The following is an 18,032-nucleotide window of genomic DNA, read 5'->3' as shown; positions in this document are numbered from 1 at the left end:
CCTACCACATCATCAACACTAAAAATCCTCCTGTCACATCATCAAAACAAGCAAATAGCTCAGTCATAGCCTAGTCATAGTCTAGCCACATCACTCAAAATTATATAAAACAAATAATTAATAATCACACAAAATACGGAATTAAATTTACGACACAAATACGGAAAAGTTCAATAATAATATTAAATTTTAAAAAGTACATTAATTAAAAAAACACAATTCGTTAAAATTAAAATAACATTACAACATCTTCATTAATGAGTTTGTCTCACATCGAAAGTGGAATATAAAACATTCAAGGATGTCTCTATAAAAGAGAAACAACCAAGAATGAGTTTGTCCCACATCAAAAGTGGAACATAAAACATTCAAGGATGTCTCTAAAAGAGAAACAACCAAGAATGAGTTTTTCCCACATCGAAAGTGGATCATAAAACATTCAAGGATGTCTCTATAAAAGAGAAACAACCAAGAATGAGTTTGTCCCACATCGAAAGTAGAACATAAAACATTCAAGGATGTCTCTATAAAAGAGAAACAACCAAGAATGAGTTTCATAAAAAAAACATTAAATAAAAAAAATTAAAAAATCCGTTGGGCGATGCGCTCGGCGATCCGGAGCCTGCAATGGCGGCGAGTGGATCGCCCAGCGCCCACACATCGCCTAGCGCTAGGCAATTTTTTTTTCCGGAAACCGGCTCGGCGGTTACAATGGTTCGTCTAGCGGACTGCCTAGCGCCGGGGCTCGGCTAGGCGGTGCGCTAGGCGCCATTATGGATGCTCTTTATCTTTATTTTTGTGTATTTCATGGTAGGCCATATTTTTAAATAATTTAGCTGTAATTAGTCAATTTTAGCAGCATTAATAGAAGTAGAATTTATTATCCGTACGTAATATATTGCATGGAGTTATTTTGCAATAAAAAAAAAGTTACTACAACATTGGGAAAATGTGGAATGTTATGACATGATATTTTACTTATACACAAAATAAAATATCGATATTTTGAATAAGGTGTTTATATTTTTGAACCTTATACGGTCAATATATTTGAGACTTGGATTTAATATGAGTATCGATTCATATGATTTAGATAATAAGATGTGTTTGTTAGGACATCAAATCCTTCACCAAATTGTGAGCAAGGTTTTCCAATACGCAATCACGGTTAGGCTTATCCAAATCGTGTAGCCTTATAATTCATATAGTACTTAGTTATATATGAATTTAGTTTGGATTCGTTTTCTAAAAGTTTGGATTCGTTTTCTAAAAGTTTGGATTCGTTTTTAAATGTTTTAGATATAGAGTGAATTATAAAATAGTTCATGGACTTTTGGTTCATCTAGTCCATAGTCGTCCATAGTCTCTGGGTTTTAAAAATATCTTCAATAATTTTTGGACTAAGGGTTTATTTTGAAATTGTTCCTTTTGCAAGACTATTGGAGATATTTTTAAAATCCAGAAACTATGGGTGAGATAAATCCATAGTCCAGTGACAGTTCATTCTTAGATATACAATGAATTAAAATATATATTAACATTGTTTTGGAAAATTAATTAATTAAGGTGTGGTATGCCTAGATTTGGGAATTTTTTCTGTGTAGTCAGCCATGAGTATAAATAAAATAATAGGAGTATATTAATATACAGAGTAATTAATATTGATATTTTTAACTTGTTAATTTGAACATCATTCATGCCCCGCCTCGCATACGTGGTCAAACCAAACCAGGCTTGGTCAGTTTATTCACAAGAAGCGGCACTTTTTATTTGGAACGATACATTTATATATTATGAAGACTAAAAAAAATTCTCAATTAAATCATAATTTTCAATTCACTTCTACTTTATCCATAAAGTTAGTTAATTATCATAACTTATGCTTCCTCCATTCCATCATATATATGAGTACTTCTTTGTTGGGGATGTTCCATCGTAACTAAGTTATTTTCATTTTATTTTCTTGTTTACTTATGCTTTTTACTCTTCCACATTTTCATGTCTCATACTTTATTCTCTTCACTTTAACTTTTTAAATATCAATTTCTTAAATTATGTGCCAAAAAAATGGGCTCTCTTATGACGGGATAGAGGGAGTAACGTTTTTGTAATTATTCCATAATTTAAATTTTCCAACAAGTACGTGGCATTATTTACTGACATGACATTTATGTAGCATTATTTAACGATATGTCATTCTAATGTGGTGTTATAGAATTAAAAAAATGAAGATCGAACAAAGGTTTTTTTTTTTGAAAAAAAATTCCTAAATCTAAAAGTGAGGGAATGGAACGGCGTCGTTTTGAAGGGTGTTGAGACAACATCGTTTAAAATAAACGATGTTGATGTCCATGTAGGAAAACGTGGGCGTCCACGTCACCACATAATCGCCATAAATTTTAAGTTATAGGAGGACTACAAAAATATTAGTATTAGTATGATTTAATTAGCTAAAAATTGTGATTTAATTCGCAATTTTCTCAAAAACTAAAGTCCAAATCTGGTTCTTTGCATTGAATCAAAAATTTATTTTAGTTTAATATATAAGTGTGTTACCTTTTAGTCCCAACCAATATATTTGATCCATAATTAACATTTTCGTTAAATTTAGCATTCAAACGTGTTTTAACCAATTTAATGATCTAATTATGAATCTAATAAACCAGATTAAGTTAATTAATTTAATATTAAAATTTATAAAAATATTTTTACGTATGATACAAATTAAAATAAAAATTGTAAATATTTTATAAAAATTGAGTTAAAATTAAGAAAATATTTTATCATACTAAAAATTAAATTTGTATAATAAAAATGTTGTAATTCTTTCAACATTTTTGCAGAATTCGAGACCAAACGGAGGCTCATATTCGACTCCAAACGGAGGCTCATATTCGACTCCAAAAGGATTTAATTAAAGAGTTATGGGCGCGGAGGACTGCACGGGAGTAGTTTTTTTATTAATTATGTAATTTTTTTTTAATTAATGTACTTTTTAAATTTTAATAATATTATTGAATTTTCTCGTATATGTATCGTAAATTAAATTGCGTATTTTGTGTGATTGTTAATTATTTGTTTTATATAATTTTGAGTGATGTGGCTATTGATGTGGCGGGGCTATTTATGATGTGGCTAGGCTATGGCTGAGCTATTTATGATGTGGCAGGAGGATTTTTAGTGCTGATGATGTGGCAGGAGGAGTTTGTGGCTAGGCTATGGCTGGGCTATTGCTGGGCTATTCCTATTGTAGATGGCCTAATGGATATGGAGTGTATTTTGTCTCATCGGGAGGCGATTTACAGATAGCTCTCTAATATTCTGCCGGCTGATTGTAATTCTTTCAACATTTTTGCAGAATTCGAGACCTTTGTAGCCTCTCAGCCCCGAAGTTCCTCCTTGAAGTTTACGAGCGAGCAAGCAAGGACTTATGAAAAATGCAAATAAATGGACAGAAGCAGATGATCACAAGACCAGGAAAACTTCGTTAAACTCTTCCTTTCTAGATTTATTGTCAGCAACATTCAACAGTTGCACAATGGTAAGCTTGTCCATAAACTAAATGTGACAGGTTGTCTAACTAACCATATATACGCAGAGAAAGAACATCGGTCAAAGTTAGCCAGCCAACCGAGTTGAACAACCTGTTTCCTCTTAAGTAGACCCAAGGAAAATGCGTATAACCTCTTCGGCTCCACTTGTTTCCTTGACATTCCTCCCTACTCACATACAACAAAGTCGCCGAAAACTTAAAATATTCTATACTCCCTCCGTCCCACAATAACAGTCATGTTTTGCTATTTCGGTCCGTCCCATAATAAGAGTTCTATTTCACTTTCACCATAAATGATAAGTAGACCTAATATTTCATCAACTTATTCCACTCACATTTTGTTATAAAACTAATACTATATATAAATGTGACTCATATTTCACTAAATTATTTAAATCACTTTTCTGTACATATTTTAAAACCCTTGTCATAACTAAATATGACTCATATTCCGAGATAGAGGGAGTATCAATTAGAACAATAACAGAAAACAACAAACTAAACCAATAAAGCGACAAAGATTGACACACACAAAGATGAAGCAAGCAATGTAGAGGAAACGCACAAGAAGATCAAAGGTCTGATCAGAGATGAAGGCATCAGCCTGAACCAATCATTATCACCGTTTCAATCTCCTCCTTCCCCAATCCAATTGGCACATTAGTGATGATCACAATCAAAGCATATACATACACAATCAGCAACTATTTAATACTAGAATCTCAGTATAATTAGTAGAAACTACAAAACTAGGGGGAAACCACGGCAAAATTACTTGAAATCAAATGCGAACTGAGAAAAAAGAGCACCTTTTTAAAATGAGAAAATTCTCATGGGTGTTTGCTAAAAACGAAATTGTTTTACGGGGGCACGTGCGACAATGATTTTTAATTTGCATTATTACCTATTTTTTTTATTCTTGAATATACAGGTACTACTATATTTCATCATATGTCGGCGGCCGATGATATTTATACGCATTTAAATAGCTGAATTAGGAGTAATCATTCTTAAAAATAAAAAGAAGCCAAATTTCCAAATTAGGCGAAATTCGAGAGCCTAGAAAGTTGAGGTGAGCCTCCTCCACCTGAGGAAATACTTACAATAGAAATCTATGTTTGCATCCAAATTGAACTGCGATATAATCCTACTCGTTCCACTCTTAGATCCTCGCTTTTCTTTTCTGAATTATTTTGGTATAATAACAATATTTCAGGCCTCACCCACGTCCATCTCCTTTTTAGGCGAGTAATTTCCTTTCAATATTCGTTTGTATAACCCAGTTTGGATGGGTTTAGGGGAAAAATTGGATCTTGAATTGGTTTTTATTCGTTAGTCAAGAATATGATGATATATCTTCATGTAGATTCAATAATTGGTGGCTGTTTAATTAGGTGTAGAGATATCTGCATCTTTATTATGCACTTGTCTGAAATTCTATTCTAATTGGGTAGGACTTGTTTACCTTCTGGAGCTGAAGCTCTTATTCTAATTTTATGCAATCTCTTTTGTGCATCCAGTCAATGTTCGTTTTCCATATTATCATTTGATGCAGTATTTATTGGAGCCAATTTTATAGTCATTCAACCTTTTTCGCTAGGTATTTAAAGGAATCTTAATAATCTTGGTCTATCTTGTTTAGAGTACTAATGCGTAGCGAATCTGAATTAATCTGTCTTGTTTATAATACTGTAGAATTGTTTTCTGTCTTGTACTAGACTTTTACAGGGTGTAGTTTTTAATTGTACTAGCCAATCGAATAATAATAATAATGGTTCCTCTCCAAGTTATATTCTATCATTATTTTCTATGCAAAGTTATGCTATTTCAATTCTTCTGATCAAGAAAAGAATTTGGAATAGAATGAATTTGCCACTTCATTTTCTGCCAATGTGAATCAAGACTTGATAGTAGGCTCTGAAAGTTAATAAAAGGGCTAGTGCGTGGGAATGAGTGCTTGTGGTGAATTAATGTCGGGTATATGTTAACTCTAAGATCCCTTTTTGTGTTGTTATACTCAGTTCTGTAAATTATTCCAATTAATAAATTATGGTGATTCATGGTCTATCCTTGTCACCAGGAAGGTAGAAGTAGTTTATCCATTTAAGTCCGCGATGTCGAGCTCAAATGCATCTACATTGCTGTTGCCATCGGAATGCTCAGGACATGCAAGGCAATTGGAAAGCTCAAATGGAAACCGTTATCAACCTTTGTTGCATCAAAGTTGGAGCTCCTCCCAGGGTCCTGTTGCTATTCTTTGGGACATGGAGAACTGCCCCGTGCCAAGTGATGTGCGATCTGAAGATGTGGCTGGTAACATTAGGATGGCTCTGCGATTTCATCCTGTAATCGATGGAGCTGTAACAATGCTTTCTGCATACGGGGATTTTAATGCTTTCCCCAGACGACTAAGAGAAGGATGCCAGAGAACTGGCGTGAAGCTCATAGATGTCCCCAATGGACGTAAGGATGCATCCGACAAGGCAATATTGATCGACATGTTCCTTTTTGCTCTTGATAATCCTCCACCTTCATCCATCATGCTGATCTCAGGAGATGTCGATTTTGCTCCTGCTCTCCATATTCTTGGTCAGCGAGGATATACCATAGTTCTTGCTATTCCTTCTCGAGTGGGGGTGTCATCCGCCCTTTGCAATGCAGGTAGGTTTGTATGGGACTGGCCAAGCATTGCTCGTGGGGAAGGTTTTATGCCCCCGGCTAAAGCAATGATTCCATCTCGAGGAGGTGCAGGGGATATTGCAGGCTTCTTGGTGGGATGTCATATTAACAATACTATGGATGGTGAGAATGAAGAGGAGTCTATAGTGTATAGGGGGATCTCAAGAGGCTATTGCAGCACAAGAGATTTATCTTTTGTATCACGGTCTGCATCTGAGCATAAAAGTAATCCAATTGCAATGCCCTCGGATCCAATGATTTCACAATCTCTTAGCCTTCCATCTAGTCTGTATGAAGTTTCATCAGGAAACCGTGTCCCATCCAAACAAAACGACACGACTTGGGTGCAGCCCAGAGATCTAAACGATTTAAAGGGCCAACTGGTAAGGTTGCTTGAATTGGCAGATGGAAATTTGCCTCTGACCCGACTTCCGGCAGAATACCAAAAATTTTACGGGAAGCCTCTGTTTGTTTCTGAAGATGGGGCAATTAAGCTTGCAAACCTTCTTAAGAAGATGGGTGATATGATTGCTATCCAGGGAAAAGGCCAAAAGAAGTTCGTCTGCCTCCATAACTCTAAATCCGGAGCAGCTGGTAATCCTGTAATATTGTCTAGGAGGGAGAAAAAAGAAAAAGAATCTCAGGAAGACAACGTTGATTTAATGGCTGGAAGTGGCTCCTCGGATGAGTTCTCAGGTGACGGAACAGTTGTAGGAGGAGGAAATGATGGTAGGCAAGTAGGAGGAAGTTCTTATCTTGAGGTTGTTGATCAATCTCTAATTGTTGACAAAAGCCTGAACAAATTTAAGTATGAGCTTCAAGAGATCATGGTGAGCTACTCTTGCCGGATATTTCTTGGTTCTTTCGAGTCCATATACCAACAAAGATACAAAAAACAACTGGATTATATAAGCTTTGGTGTGAATAATCTGGAGGAGCTGTTGGGGAAGGCGCGGGATGTGGTTCTGTTGCAAGAGGAACCCATAAGTAAAAGAAAGTATATGTTTGCTGTTTGTGGCTAAACGAAAATCTTGCTCCTGCTTCGTTCATTGCAGGAACATCTGCGACACATGAGGTAGAGTCACTGCTTCCTCAATCCTAGTCCTCAGTCTTTTACCGCCGTCTTTTAATTTTCAACTAGAAATGAGGCAACATAAGTCATAACTGTCTATACTGTGCCTACGTTTGTTTTTATTCTGATTAGGCGCTTATAAAATGATCATTGGGACCCTCATCTAGGGTTCTGAGTCTGATCAAGCACAAATGGGAGTTCTTCTGTTTGTTTACTAATCTTATATGTTGAATCATGAATTCATGATGCTAAAAGTTACTACTGTACTGGATTGCCATTTAATTAAGGAGATATTTGCTTCGTGATTGTGCTTTTTTTTAATGTTAGAATTCTGGAAGTCAAATAAAACCTCTGGTTAGGTTCAATGCCAATGAAAGAAAGACCAAAGTTTAGTAAATTAAGCTTCATCCACTAGAAGATTTGACTAAGGGCTCAAGCTAGCAAGAATTCATATAGTGCTAAGGGGAAGAATTCCTCCAAGAGTTCATAAAAAGTTACAAATAATAATAAAAATAATTTGCAGCCTTTTTCCTTTATAATCATAAGAATTTGTGGCTTCATATCGAAAGAAGTTCCCCATAAATAATTGATCCTGCTTCTGAAGATTCCATTTTTATGTTCACAATTTCATTTTTTTTATCATTAACGATACTGATGACTTTGCTCGGTTTTCAAATGCATCGAAGCTGTCCCATTAGTAAAAGCAGCTTAGTTATAGTATTAGAATATTTGTATTTCAATATGAGCTAAACATCCTGTCAAAGCACATAGCAGCCAGCCAATACAGGGCGTGTAGATTTACACTCGTCTTTCTAGTTTCTTGGATATTATAAGTAGGGTAGGAGCCTCTGAGCAAGGGATGAACAAACTCAATTATACGGGATCCATGCACTACGATATGAATGAAATGAAATCAAATCTATGGTGTTTGGCGTTATGAATGTCGAAACTTCTCATTTTGGTTACTCTTTTCTCTTACACCTCCAAAGTGTATTGTTTCCCAGGCTACCAAGTGGGAATTGCATGCCGGAAGGTGCTGCTCAAGAATGTCAATCGACGAGATAAAAGAGTAAGTTGCTAGCTGCACATTGTGCTCTGTAATGAGAATTTTAAAGATGGATATTTTTAGATTATGCAGATGAAGTCAATTCTGCATTCTGTTCTATGGGAAGCATTGGATGATACAGATCCTTTCATATCAGTGGGACTGCTGCTTCTCGACACGGGTTCATTTATACATTAGCGTGCTACGAATGCTGTTTGCCTCGTTTGGAGTCCTTACTGCTGTTTTGCCTCCTGTTGAGGGGCCAATGAATCAGGTATTAACTCAGCTTTTGCTTGTAAGGCAACTGAGGTTTTAATTTATAGTCATTTGCAAACTGATTTGAAGAAATGTTATATGGATTTGTGTATTATAGTAACAATTTTTTAATGGTTCCATAGTTGAGTTGGTGGCTCAATGTGGCTTGATTTATTGCTGTGTGTGTTTCATCAATTTTTTACGTGGCTCAATTTTTTGGCAATTGTGATTGGCTGGACATATTACGTGGAAATATGTCAGGTCAACTGATTTTTTACTCCATGACATGATCATCAGAAATTGAAATAACTAGTGTAACTTTAACAGGATCAATATAATTATTGCATGAATCATTTTTTCTTGAGACAGAAGTCTAATGCTCTTCATTGCTGGTGGCTCATTATTGGTATATATTGCTAAAAAACTACAAAAAAGGGGGAAATAGGCTCCATGAAAAATAATGCAATAATGATAGATTTTGTAATAAATTAGTAGAGGCAAAGAGCATGAGTCTGGAAATTGTTTTAAATCTATATAATCACAAACATATCTAAGTGATAGTAAGTTTTTTTGGTGCGTGTGTGTGTGTGTCAAACTCTACTCATTATTTTACAAAATGCCCTCTGAAGCTATAAATATTTTGGAATTAGATTCCTATCAAATTACGAGTGGAAAAGTATAATCAACATACTTTATGTTAAATTATTACCACCACTAACTTAAAGCAAAGCATTTGAGGAGAAATGTTCAAACACCCTACAAGAATAGGGGTGGTTTAGGTTGAATGCGAGTATTTTCACTAACATCTTTCATTTTGAAATATCGTTTACACATATAATAAATAAATAAATAAATAACACTCCCTTCGTCTAAGAAAAGTTTGCAACACTGTGAATGACATGAATTTTAATAAAATGGTTAGTAGTGCTAGTGGGTAAGGGTTAGTATTCTAAATTGTGTGGACTTTGCTACTATAAATATAAATTGACATTTTTTCGTGGATGGTGAGTAAAGCGGTGAATATTTTAAATGATTTTTGTGGATTAAAGGAAATGCCTATGGTGCTAGTTGCTTGTGGCTAAGGTTTCCATTGTCTATATATTCTACAATAATGATGTAAAATTAAGACATATGAAGACTTAGGTGGATGCTGTCTCCACTTTGGCATAATTCAATATCATCAATAATATACTATATGTTCTTTTTTTGTTTTTGTTTTTTATGCTAATAAAAGAAATAAAGCATCAACATATAGACTAATACCAATCAAATGGACTGTGATGTGAACCAACGATCCACACTTTTTAGTACGTCACATCTTTTACAAAATTATTTTCCAACATAGATATTATTCATCATTTTCAATTTAAAATTCTTTTGTGCCACAGCCATTAGTTGAACTGAGTCAAAATTCAGATAGTTTGTCATCTCTAACTTGTGTAGAATATTCTTGACTTAAAAGAGAGATAAATTCGTTATTCGAAATATGATTGCTGCAATTGCAATCAAGAATATATTATAATTCTATGCAATTAGTTTATACTTAGGTTCTGATAGATAATATGATCAGATTTTTGGGTCAATTAGGTCGAAATTCTCTAATGCTGAGGTCAGTTTAGGTCCATGAATTCTTGACCACTTAAAAATTGCAAATCTATTCTATATATTGTTCTATTATTCCACCCTAAATGAATGGAAAATTAAGATATCAATAACATGATAAAGTGAGCACCTAATATTAATTAAAATCTGAAATTATTGTCACAAAATAGGAAAGAGCTTTAAAAATTAGGCATATTCGCAAGCCGACTAGACTTTAATTTTTGGTATAGGTCGTCTCTTTGATTCTGATATGTTTTTATGAATTTATATTTTATAGTACAAGATATATGGACTATTATGCATATATTAATATTTTCTCTTTTTTCACGAGTATCGTATAATGATGATAAAAGGCAAAAATATCAAAGAATTTGGAACACAATCAAATATCTTGATTCTTAGACTATGGAAAGTAAAATCACCGAAGGTGATGATAGTGTGATTTGCACCCTAGCCTCATCCATTATTGAAAAAAGGTGGTGTGTCTGTGACATTTAATCAAAGATCGATGTCTTCGATTCTAAAACAAAACAGATAGAATGCAATTTGTGAATATGTTCGAAAAGCCATTAAATATGAAACGAGCTAGTAGTAGTATAATATTAAGAAAGATTGTGATGGAAAAGAGAAACAATAATGAAATGAGGAGTACAACAACTAGAATTGTTTCAATTATAATTAATATAATATGACATTGTTTTGATGTTTACTACTACATGATATCGTTTTGGCCGACGTTCATTAATAGTGTCACGCAAGTAAGTTATCAAGTCATGCCAACTATCTCACCATCTCAGTTGTTTGCAAATTAGAACAAAATCAATAGTTCAATAATTGGTAGATTTTAAAGCTAGTGTGCACAACCATAATTTGGCAATAATTAGAAATCCACATACAAATACCCCTTTATTATATGTATAGATACGAAACATGATGGTAAAATAAATAAAAGGTAACAATATCTCACGTTAATATAAAGAGAGAACTGAACCCCTAATCTATTATGGAAGTGAAATAAGTTTAAACAAATGAAAGTGTACACTAAAATATACTGCTAACACTCATATCATTACAATGTACTAGTACAAATAGGGGTGGGTAGGTACGATATACCTTACCGAAACCACCATACCGTATACATTACCGTAAATACGGTATGCGAAAAAATAATACCTTTACCTTATCAAATTTTTTGGTATACTGAACTTCGGTATGACAATTTTCCATATCGATACCGTACCTCATTTTCAGTATACCTTACTTTTGCGGTATACCTGACTTTCAACATCAATGAAAATAGAATATTTGAGTTTTTAGAATATTATTTATATTTTATAATTTTAAAAATATATTGAATATATTTTATTCATAATCATATTTATATTTCACAATAGATTTTATAATTTAAAAATATATAAATTAAATTTTATATATAATTATATTTATATTTTACGGTATATATCTTAATTTCGGTATGCCGCGGTATACCTCGGTATATGAAAATTCATACCATTACCTTACCAAATTCTTTCGGTAGGTATCATACCTTACCGAAAATCACGGTATACCAAAAATTCGGTATTTTCAATATTTTTTCGGTACGATAAGGCCGGTATTTCGGTATTTTTCCCTAGCCCTAAATACAAATACTCATGTCATGACAATGGGAATCAAAGGCCGAGGATTTGCGGCTTGAGATGAAATTAAATATCGGTGGGGTTTGGCGTTCAACTTTTTAGTTTTTGGACTATGCATTTATGAGATAATTTAATTTCTCAATTCTCATTGCCTCTAGAAATTCTAATCACGACTAATACTCGTATGAAAAAAAAATACTAGTTTTCAGAAATTTCGGCTGAAACTAACCAAACCAAACCAAATACGCGTTTTGGCCTACACAAAAACGAAATTGATTAAATTGATAACTTTTTAATTAATCCGACATTAGCTTATTGAAAGAATTTATGATTAAATTCTCAATTATTCCTTACGTTACAATGAAATAAGCTGATGCATTTTGTACATTTTATCCAATGGATATCTACAAAAAAATACAAATTGTGAAGACAAAACGCATCACAAATATATGGCAAAAGGGTGAAGACAATAATAAGATTAGAATGTGATTAATAAGTTGATGTAATGTTAGAACAATTACAAGCTAGATGCCCACTCTTGTTACATCATTGTAGCCACCTCATTTTAGGTTGGAAAAGTGTCCAAAAAGTTAGTTAAACATCTCCACAATTTTATTTCCCCCTTTTCTTTTCTCATTTCGTATCCTTAATTGAATGACCTAATTTCGAGATTAAATCATTGTAGTACCACAATTCTCTTTTAATTTACCGAAATACTTTATTTATTTGTTTAATTTCTAAACAAATCCATCTTTGATAGAAATTACTATTGGAAAAGGTTGAATGACAAGTCGGCAATGTGTGTTGCTGGACTTTAGCTGGGTGCGCGCACATGTCTTCGATTCTCATATTTGGTCAATTATACCAAACAATGTGATCAACTAATATTAAGTACTAATTAATTAGAGTTTAATGAGTTACAATTAAAAGTTAACTTAGACAATTGCGCTATATATACATTCACATGTCATCTGATTTAATCATTTTCCCCTCTATGTTGACATTGTGTTAATATTTTTTTTATTACTACTATTATTTTGGCATCTATTGATATTTTCTAATGATTTATTAAAATTTGGAGTTTGTATTTTATCACTATTCTTACTTTACTAGCTTAATTATTCTTTTCCAGACTTGTGTTTCGGTAATAATGAGAAATACTACTTTTGAATAGTAAAAAAATATAGTCGGTCACCAACTTTACTTCCACAATATATATTTAAATTTGAAAAAAATAAAGACATACATATAATTCATTTAAGCCATATCTATCTATGTATTTCTCATACATCTATATTCTTTTGACACTATCTTGTTGCAGCTACAGCAGTTATCGAAACCTCTATTTATGTTTTCTAAATCGGAAATATATTTAAAACGAATGATATGAATTCAAATGGTAAAGTACAAGATTTGAATTCAGCTAATTCATAGTATGATACATACCAAAACGATCAAAATTTGAATATAGATCAATTATTACATAAAATGAAATAACTCAAGTATTATAAAGCGATAAAAAAGTTTACGACTCAACTAAGAACATGAGATTTGAACTTAAGCTATTGAAATCGATTATTGGGAATTTGGCTCAGGCCATCCACAACGCTGTCTCTATACCGTCTCTTAAACCGTCTCTTAACTACTATTTGAGCACTATTTGAGGGCCCCACTGTCCTTTTTTCCTCCATCTCTTAACTAAGAGACGGAACCTGCAACGCTCCGTCTCTTAACCGTCTCTATACCGTCTCTTAATTACTATTCATTCAATTTAATTTATAATTTTTTTTAAAACCCAATTCAATTTAAACAAACACACTTTATTAAAATTAAAACAATATTACAACTTAACATTAAAAAAACGAAGACATAATTAAAATTCTAAAAAAATAAAAATTACATAATTTTTTCGGGTTATCGCAGAAGTAGTCGCGTACTAACCGTGCGGCGGCTTCCTCCCGGTTCCGATTGATGTACTTCCGGGAGCGTCGTGGGGGTGGTGCGGCTTCCTCCGCCTCTCGTCGTCGATCTTCTTCGAGTGATTGTTCCATTAATTGGCGCATTTGCTCAAAAGGATCCATTTGTTTGAGTTGATTGAAGATGGAAATTGGAGTGATAGAGAGGATTTGAGAGGAATAGATGTGTGTTTGTGTTTGAAATGAGTATGGAATAGAATTATTTATAGAGTAAAAAAATTAAAAATTTAAAAAATGAAAATAAATATTTAACGGTAATATTACCGTTTGAAAAATTTTTTTTTTTTATATTAAAAATCGTTTTTTTTTTTAAAAAATGAATTATTGCGTCATCAGTGACGACGCCCACTCGCGGGCCAGCGAGGTGGGCGTCACGCACGCATGGGGACGTGCCACGTGTCCCTGGCGCGTGGCGAGACATCTCGTCTCGTGTCTCGCCGAGACGAGCTACGCGACGAGACGGGCGCGAGCTGGAGACGAGATGGGCGCTTGCAATGCGTCTCGCGGGGGTCTCGTCTCTCCGAGACGAGACGCGAGCCCGGCGCGAGACGCGTTGTGGATGGTCTCATGATTATCCATTAGAAATATTTAAATATTGTGAAGTGAAAATATAAAAAAAGAGTGATGATAGAGAAAGTATGACAAGCTGTCGGCTGCACATTCCTCTATTCATATTTGACCGTTGACCGTTTGTCACTTCCATCAACAGCAGACCCCAAACACTGCACAGAATCAATAACTTTAGGCCTACTGTTAATAAAAAAATAAACTAATTTTTCTCCTTGATTTATTGCTGTAAAACAAAGTGCATTATTAGTTCTGTTTGATAAATATTAGCATAGTCCAAATTAAAATAATTTGTTTTAGTTTGTATATTTTACTTGAGAAAAAAAAATATTGATGTGGTTTACTTGAGAAACATTTAAGTTTGCTATTCAAATCAACAGGTAATCCTACAATTTTTTCACGTGATTTTGATTATTATCCATCCACAACCGTTTAGTACTAAGAAATTGAGTATTTGCATTATTCACCTACATTTTCATTTCATACTCCATATTTTAATTCTTTATTATTTATAATTTATAATTAAATTGATTATAAATAAACATAAAATGTTAAAACATCAATAAAACAATGAGATTACATAATGGAAATAAACGAAAAAAATACATTATCAAACCATAGCATAAAAAAGTGGGAATGAGTGGATTATTTATAGATGAAAAATAAGAATAAAGATCAATACAAATCAAATGGGAGTAGTATGTTTTTAATCATGAAAAAGGTTTACATAATACCACGTGACAGTCTTTGATTGGGTAACGGGTGGCGTGCTCTGACACACGCGATGGAGCATGCGACCCTGACATGCTCAACGGGCCACAACTTCGGTACATACTCGATAATTGAATTTATACGTCGCTGTGAATGGCTGAATTATTTTCCCCCCTATACAATGGTAATAACTTTGATGCATGCATGCAGCAGGTAAAATCCAAACAAACATATTCGAACACAATTCAATAATTGACAAAATCCAAATCATATATAATTGAACGACAAAGAGAACATCCTTGGTTAATCACAAAAGTTTAACAACTGTAGAGAATATGGAAAAACAACTCTTTATAAGAGACAATTGTCTTGAATATTAAAGATTAATACTAACAAACTAAGTAAGGAATTTATATTTAAGAAGAAGTAGGAGACTGAAATAAGTAAGTTATGAGCGCGTGACTTGTCCACCACAAGGCATCGTCATCGCCACTAAATTCAATATTAGTGCACAAATGAAGAATTGATGTAAAATTAAAAAAAGGAGGGAGGATTATATTAAATAGTTACTACAAAGGAGATCATATATATGTTACTACATAATAATCAAGAAGCATAAATGTAGTATAATCGTGTGGACATTGACTCACTCACTCACTCACTCACATTCCCTTTGACCACACACGTGTGGCGGATGAGAATTGAGAAGAGAAGCATAAACATAATGCAACAAATTACAAATCCGTCAGAATATAAATGTCCCACTTCCTCTGTTCTCCCCTGCTCTCTTTCCATATCCTATATATATCCACCAATTTCGCACTCCTCTCTTTCATTTTTTTATCTATCTTCATCAACATGCCTGCTGCAACCTTCAACTTAGAGCCCTTGGATATCTCGCTCCAGATTCCTCACCATTTTCGCTGCCCCATCTCCCTCGAGCTCATGCGCGACCCCGTCACCCTCTCCTCCGGTCAGACCTACGACCGCTCAAGCATAGACGCCTGGCTGGCCACCGGCAACACCACCTGCCCTGTCACGCGCCAGCCGCTCATGGATTTCAATCTCATCCCCAACCACACGCTCCGCCGTCTGATCCAGGATTGGTGCGTCTCTAACCGCTCCTTCGGAGTCGAGCGGATCCCCACTCCGAAGCAGCCCGCCGAGCCGGTTTTGGTTCGTAGTCTGCTTCGCCAGGCTGCTTCGGGTCCGTACGGTGTTAGAGCTTCGTCGCTGAGGAAGTTGAGATCGCTCGCGCGTGAATCGGATAAGAACAGGATTGTGATCGCCGCGAATAATGCTCGTGAGGTGATGATGTCGATTGCGTTTGCTGATGTAGGATCGGATCTGCGGCATGATTCGCTCGCGGTGCTCTCGGTGTTGGCTTTGACGGAGGAGGAGTGCGTGAGCGTTGGATCGGATCCGGATCGGATTGGATTTCTGGTGAATTTACTGTTCCATTCGTCGATTGATGTTAGGGTTAATTCTGCGGCGGTGATTGAGAGTGTGGTGGCCGGGATCCGATCACCGGAGCTGAGGGCGGAGATCAGCGGAGCGGAGGGTGTATTCGGCGGAATCGTAGGGATTTTGAATTATCCGTTCATCCATCCGCGCGGGGTGAAGGTCGGGATCAAGGCGCTGTTCGCGCTGTGTTTGGCGAAGCAGCACCGGGGGAGGGCGGTGGCGGCGGGGGCGGTGGAGGCCCTGGTGGAGAGGCTGGCGGAGGTGGAGAATTGCGGCGACGCGGAGAGGGCGCTGGCGACGGTGGAGCTGCTGTGCCGGATTCCGGCGGGGTGCGCGGCGTTCGAGGCGCACGCGCTGACGGTGCCGCTGCTGGTGAAGGTGACGCTGAAGGTGTCGGGGAGGGCGACGGAGTACGCGGCCGGGGCGCTGCTGGCGCTGTGCTCGGCATCGGAGAGGGCGCAGAGGGACGCAGTGGCGGCGGGGGTGGTGACGCAGCTGCTGCTGGTGGTGCAGAGCGACTGCACGGAGAGGGCGAAGCGGAAGGCGCAAATGCTGCTCAAGTTGCTGCGGAGCTCGTGGTCCGATGCGTACGTCGTCAAAACAGAAGATTTCGCCGGAAGCGATGTCGTCCTATTTTGACATTTTTTTCTTTCATTAAAGGATTAAACAATCCTCTTATTATTTTTTTGTAATCGGAGGGGTAAATTGCAACGTTTTAACACTAATATTGATAAAAACAGAGATAGATCAGATTAATTAGATGAGGGAACAAGTGTTGATTTTGTAATTAAGATTGGTTTACTCGTGCATGTTACTCTTATATATCTAGAAGCAAACCTTCAACTTTTCTCTGTCCATTTTCCAACTGGAAACATGAATTATTTATTTTTTGGAGCATTAATAAATTTTATTGAAATTTATATTAATTGAATAATAAACCAGGCTATCAAGCCTATTGCTCTCTTCACGCGAAAAATATTTTAGTTATCATTTTGAGGCTATCAAACGTATTACTCTCTTCACGCGAAAAATATTTTAGTAATCATTTTGGGATGTCCATTTTTTTTATTTAGATAAGTGAATCTCACCATCTACTGAATTATTATATTACTAAATCATTACACCCATAAAACTAATATGTATTCCTTCGGTCACATTAAAAATGATTCACTTTTCATTTTAGTTTGTCTCACTCAAAATGATCTATTACTAAAAATAAAAACACTTTTTATCTCTATTTTATTCTCTCTCTTTTACTTTACTCTTTCCATTGAACACACAAGATAAAGCTATATAAAATCCCGCGACGCCCACCCAAGGAAGGGGCCATCTTCCTTGAGACGGAGGGAGTATATAAAAGTGAAATTTACGTCCTAGCATAAGCCAACTACTTCTTTTGGCACAAGATTTAAAGAATTGATATTTAAAGAGTTAAAGTGGAGAGAATAAAGTATGAGATATAAAAAATAGA

The 18,032-nt window shown here is 35.4% G+C and overlaps 2 protein-coding genes across 9 annotated transcripts; both read left to right on the top strand.

Moving 5' to 3' along the window:
* The first annotated feature begins 4,532 nt into the window (after positions 1-4,532).
* On the top strand, positions 4,533-8,778 carry LOC121742931. 8 transcript variants are annotated; one of them, XM_042136068.1, is made up of 4 exons: positions 4,533-4,625; positions 5,634-7,307; positions 8,309-8,373; positions 8,434-8,778. In XM_042136068.1, the coding sequence occupies exon 2, from the start codon at positions 5,668-5,670 to the stop codon at positions 7,252-7,254; it is 1,587 nt and encodes a 528-aa protein (XP_041992002.1). In that variant the 5' UTR covers positions 4,533-4,625; positions 5,634-5,667; the 3' UTR covers positions 7,255-7,307; positions 8,309-8,373; positions 8,434-8,778. The 8 variants fall into 8 exon arrangements, with proteins under 8 accessions (XP_041992002.1, XP_041992005.1, XP_041992003.1 ...); XM_042136071.1 differs by having other exon boundaries at positions 4,574-4,625; positions 5,638-7,307; XM_042136069.1 differs by lacking the exon at positions 4,533-4,625 and adding an exon at positions 4,656-4,797 and having other exon boundaries at positions 8,443-8,778.
* A 7,063-nt stretch (positions 8,779-15,841) lies between these two features.
* LOC121743045 (U-box domain-containing protein 26-like) lies at positions 15,842-17,406 on the top strand. The gene has a single exon (XM_042136225.1). The coding sequence runs from the start codon at positions 15,854-15,856 to the stop codon at positions 17,198-17,200; it is 1,347 nt and encodes a 448-aa protein (XP_041992159.1). The 5' UTR covers positions 15,842-15,853; the 3' UTR covers positions 17,201-17,406.
* Positions 17,407-18,032: the final 626 nt, after the last annotated feature.

This window comes from Salvia splendens, chromosome 8 (genome assembly GCF_004379255.2).
Source record: "Salvia splendens isolate huo1 chromosome 8, SspV2, whole genome shotgun sequence".
NCBI lineage: Eukaryota > Viridiplantae > Streptophyta > Magnoliopsida > Lamiales > Lamiaceae > Salvia > Salvia splendens.
Note: the sequence above shows the minus strand (reverse complement) of the source record. Positions and strands in the feature narration are given on the sequence as shown.

Bases quoted from the DNA above. Each gene is read 5' to 3' on its own strand.
- LOC121743045 (XM_042136225.1), top strand. From the start codon at position 15,854: ATGTCCCACTTCCTCTGTTCTCCCCTGCTCTCTTTCCATATCCTATAT.
- LOC121742931 (XM_042136068.1), top strand. From the start codon at position 5,668: ATGTCGAGCTCAAATGCATCTACATTGCTGTTGCCATCGGAATGCTCA.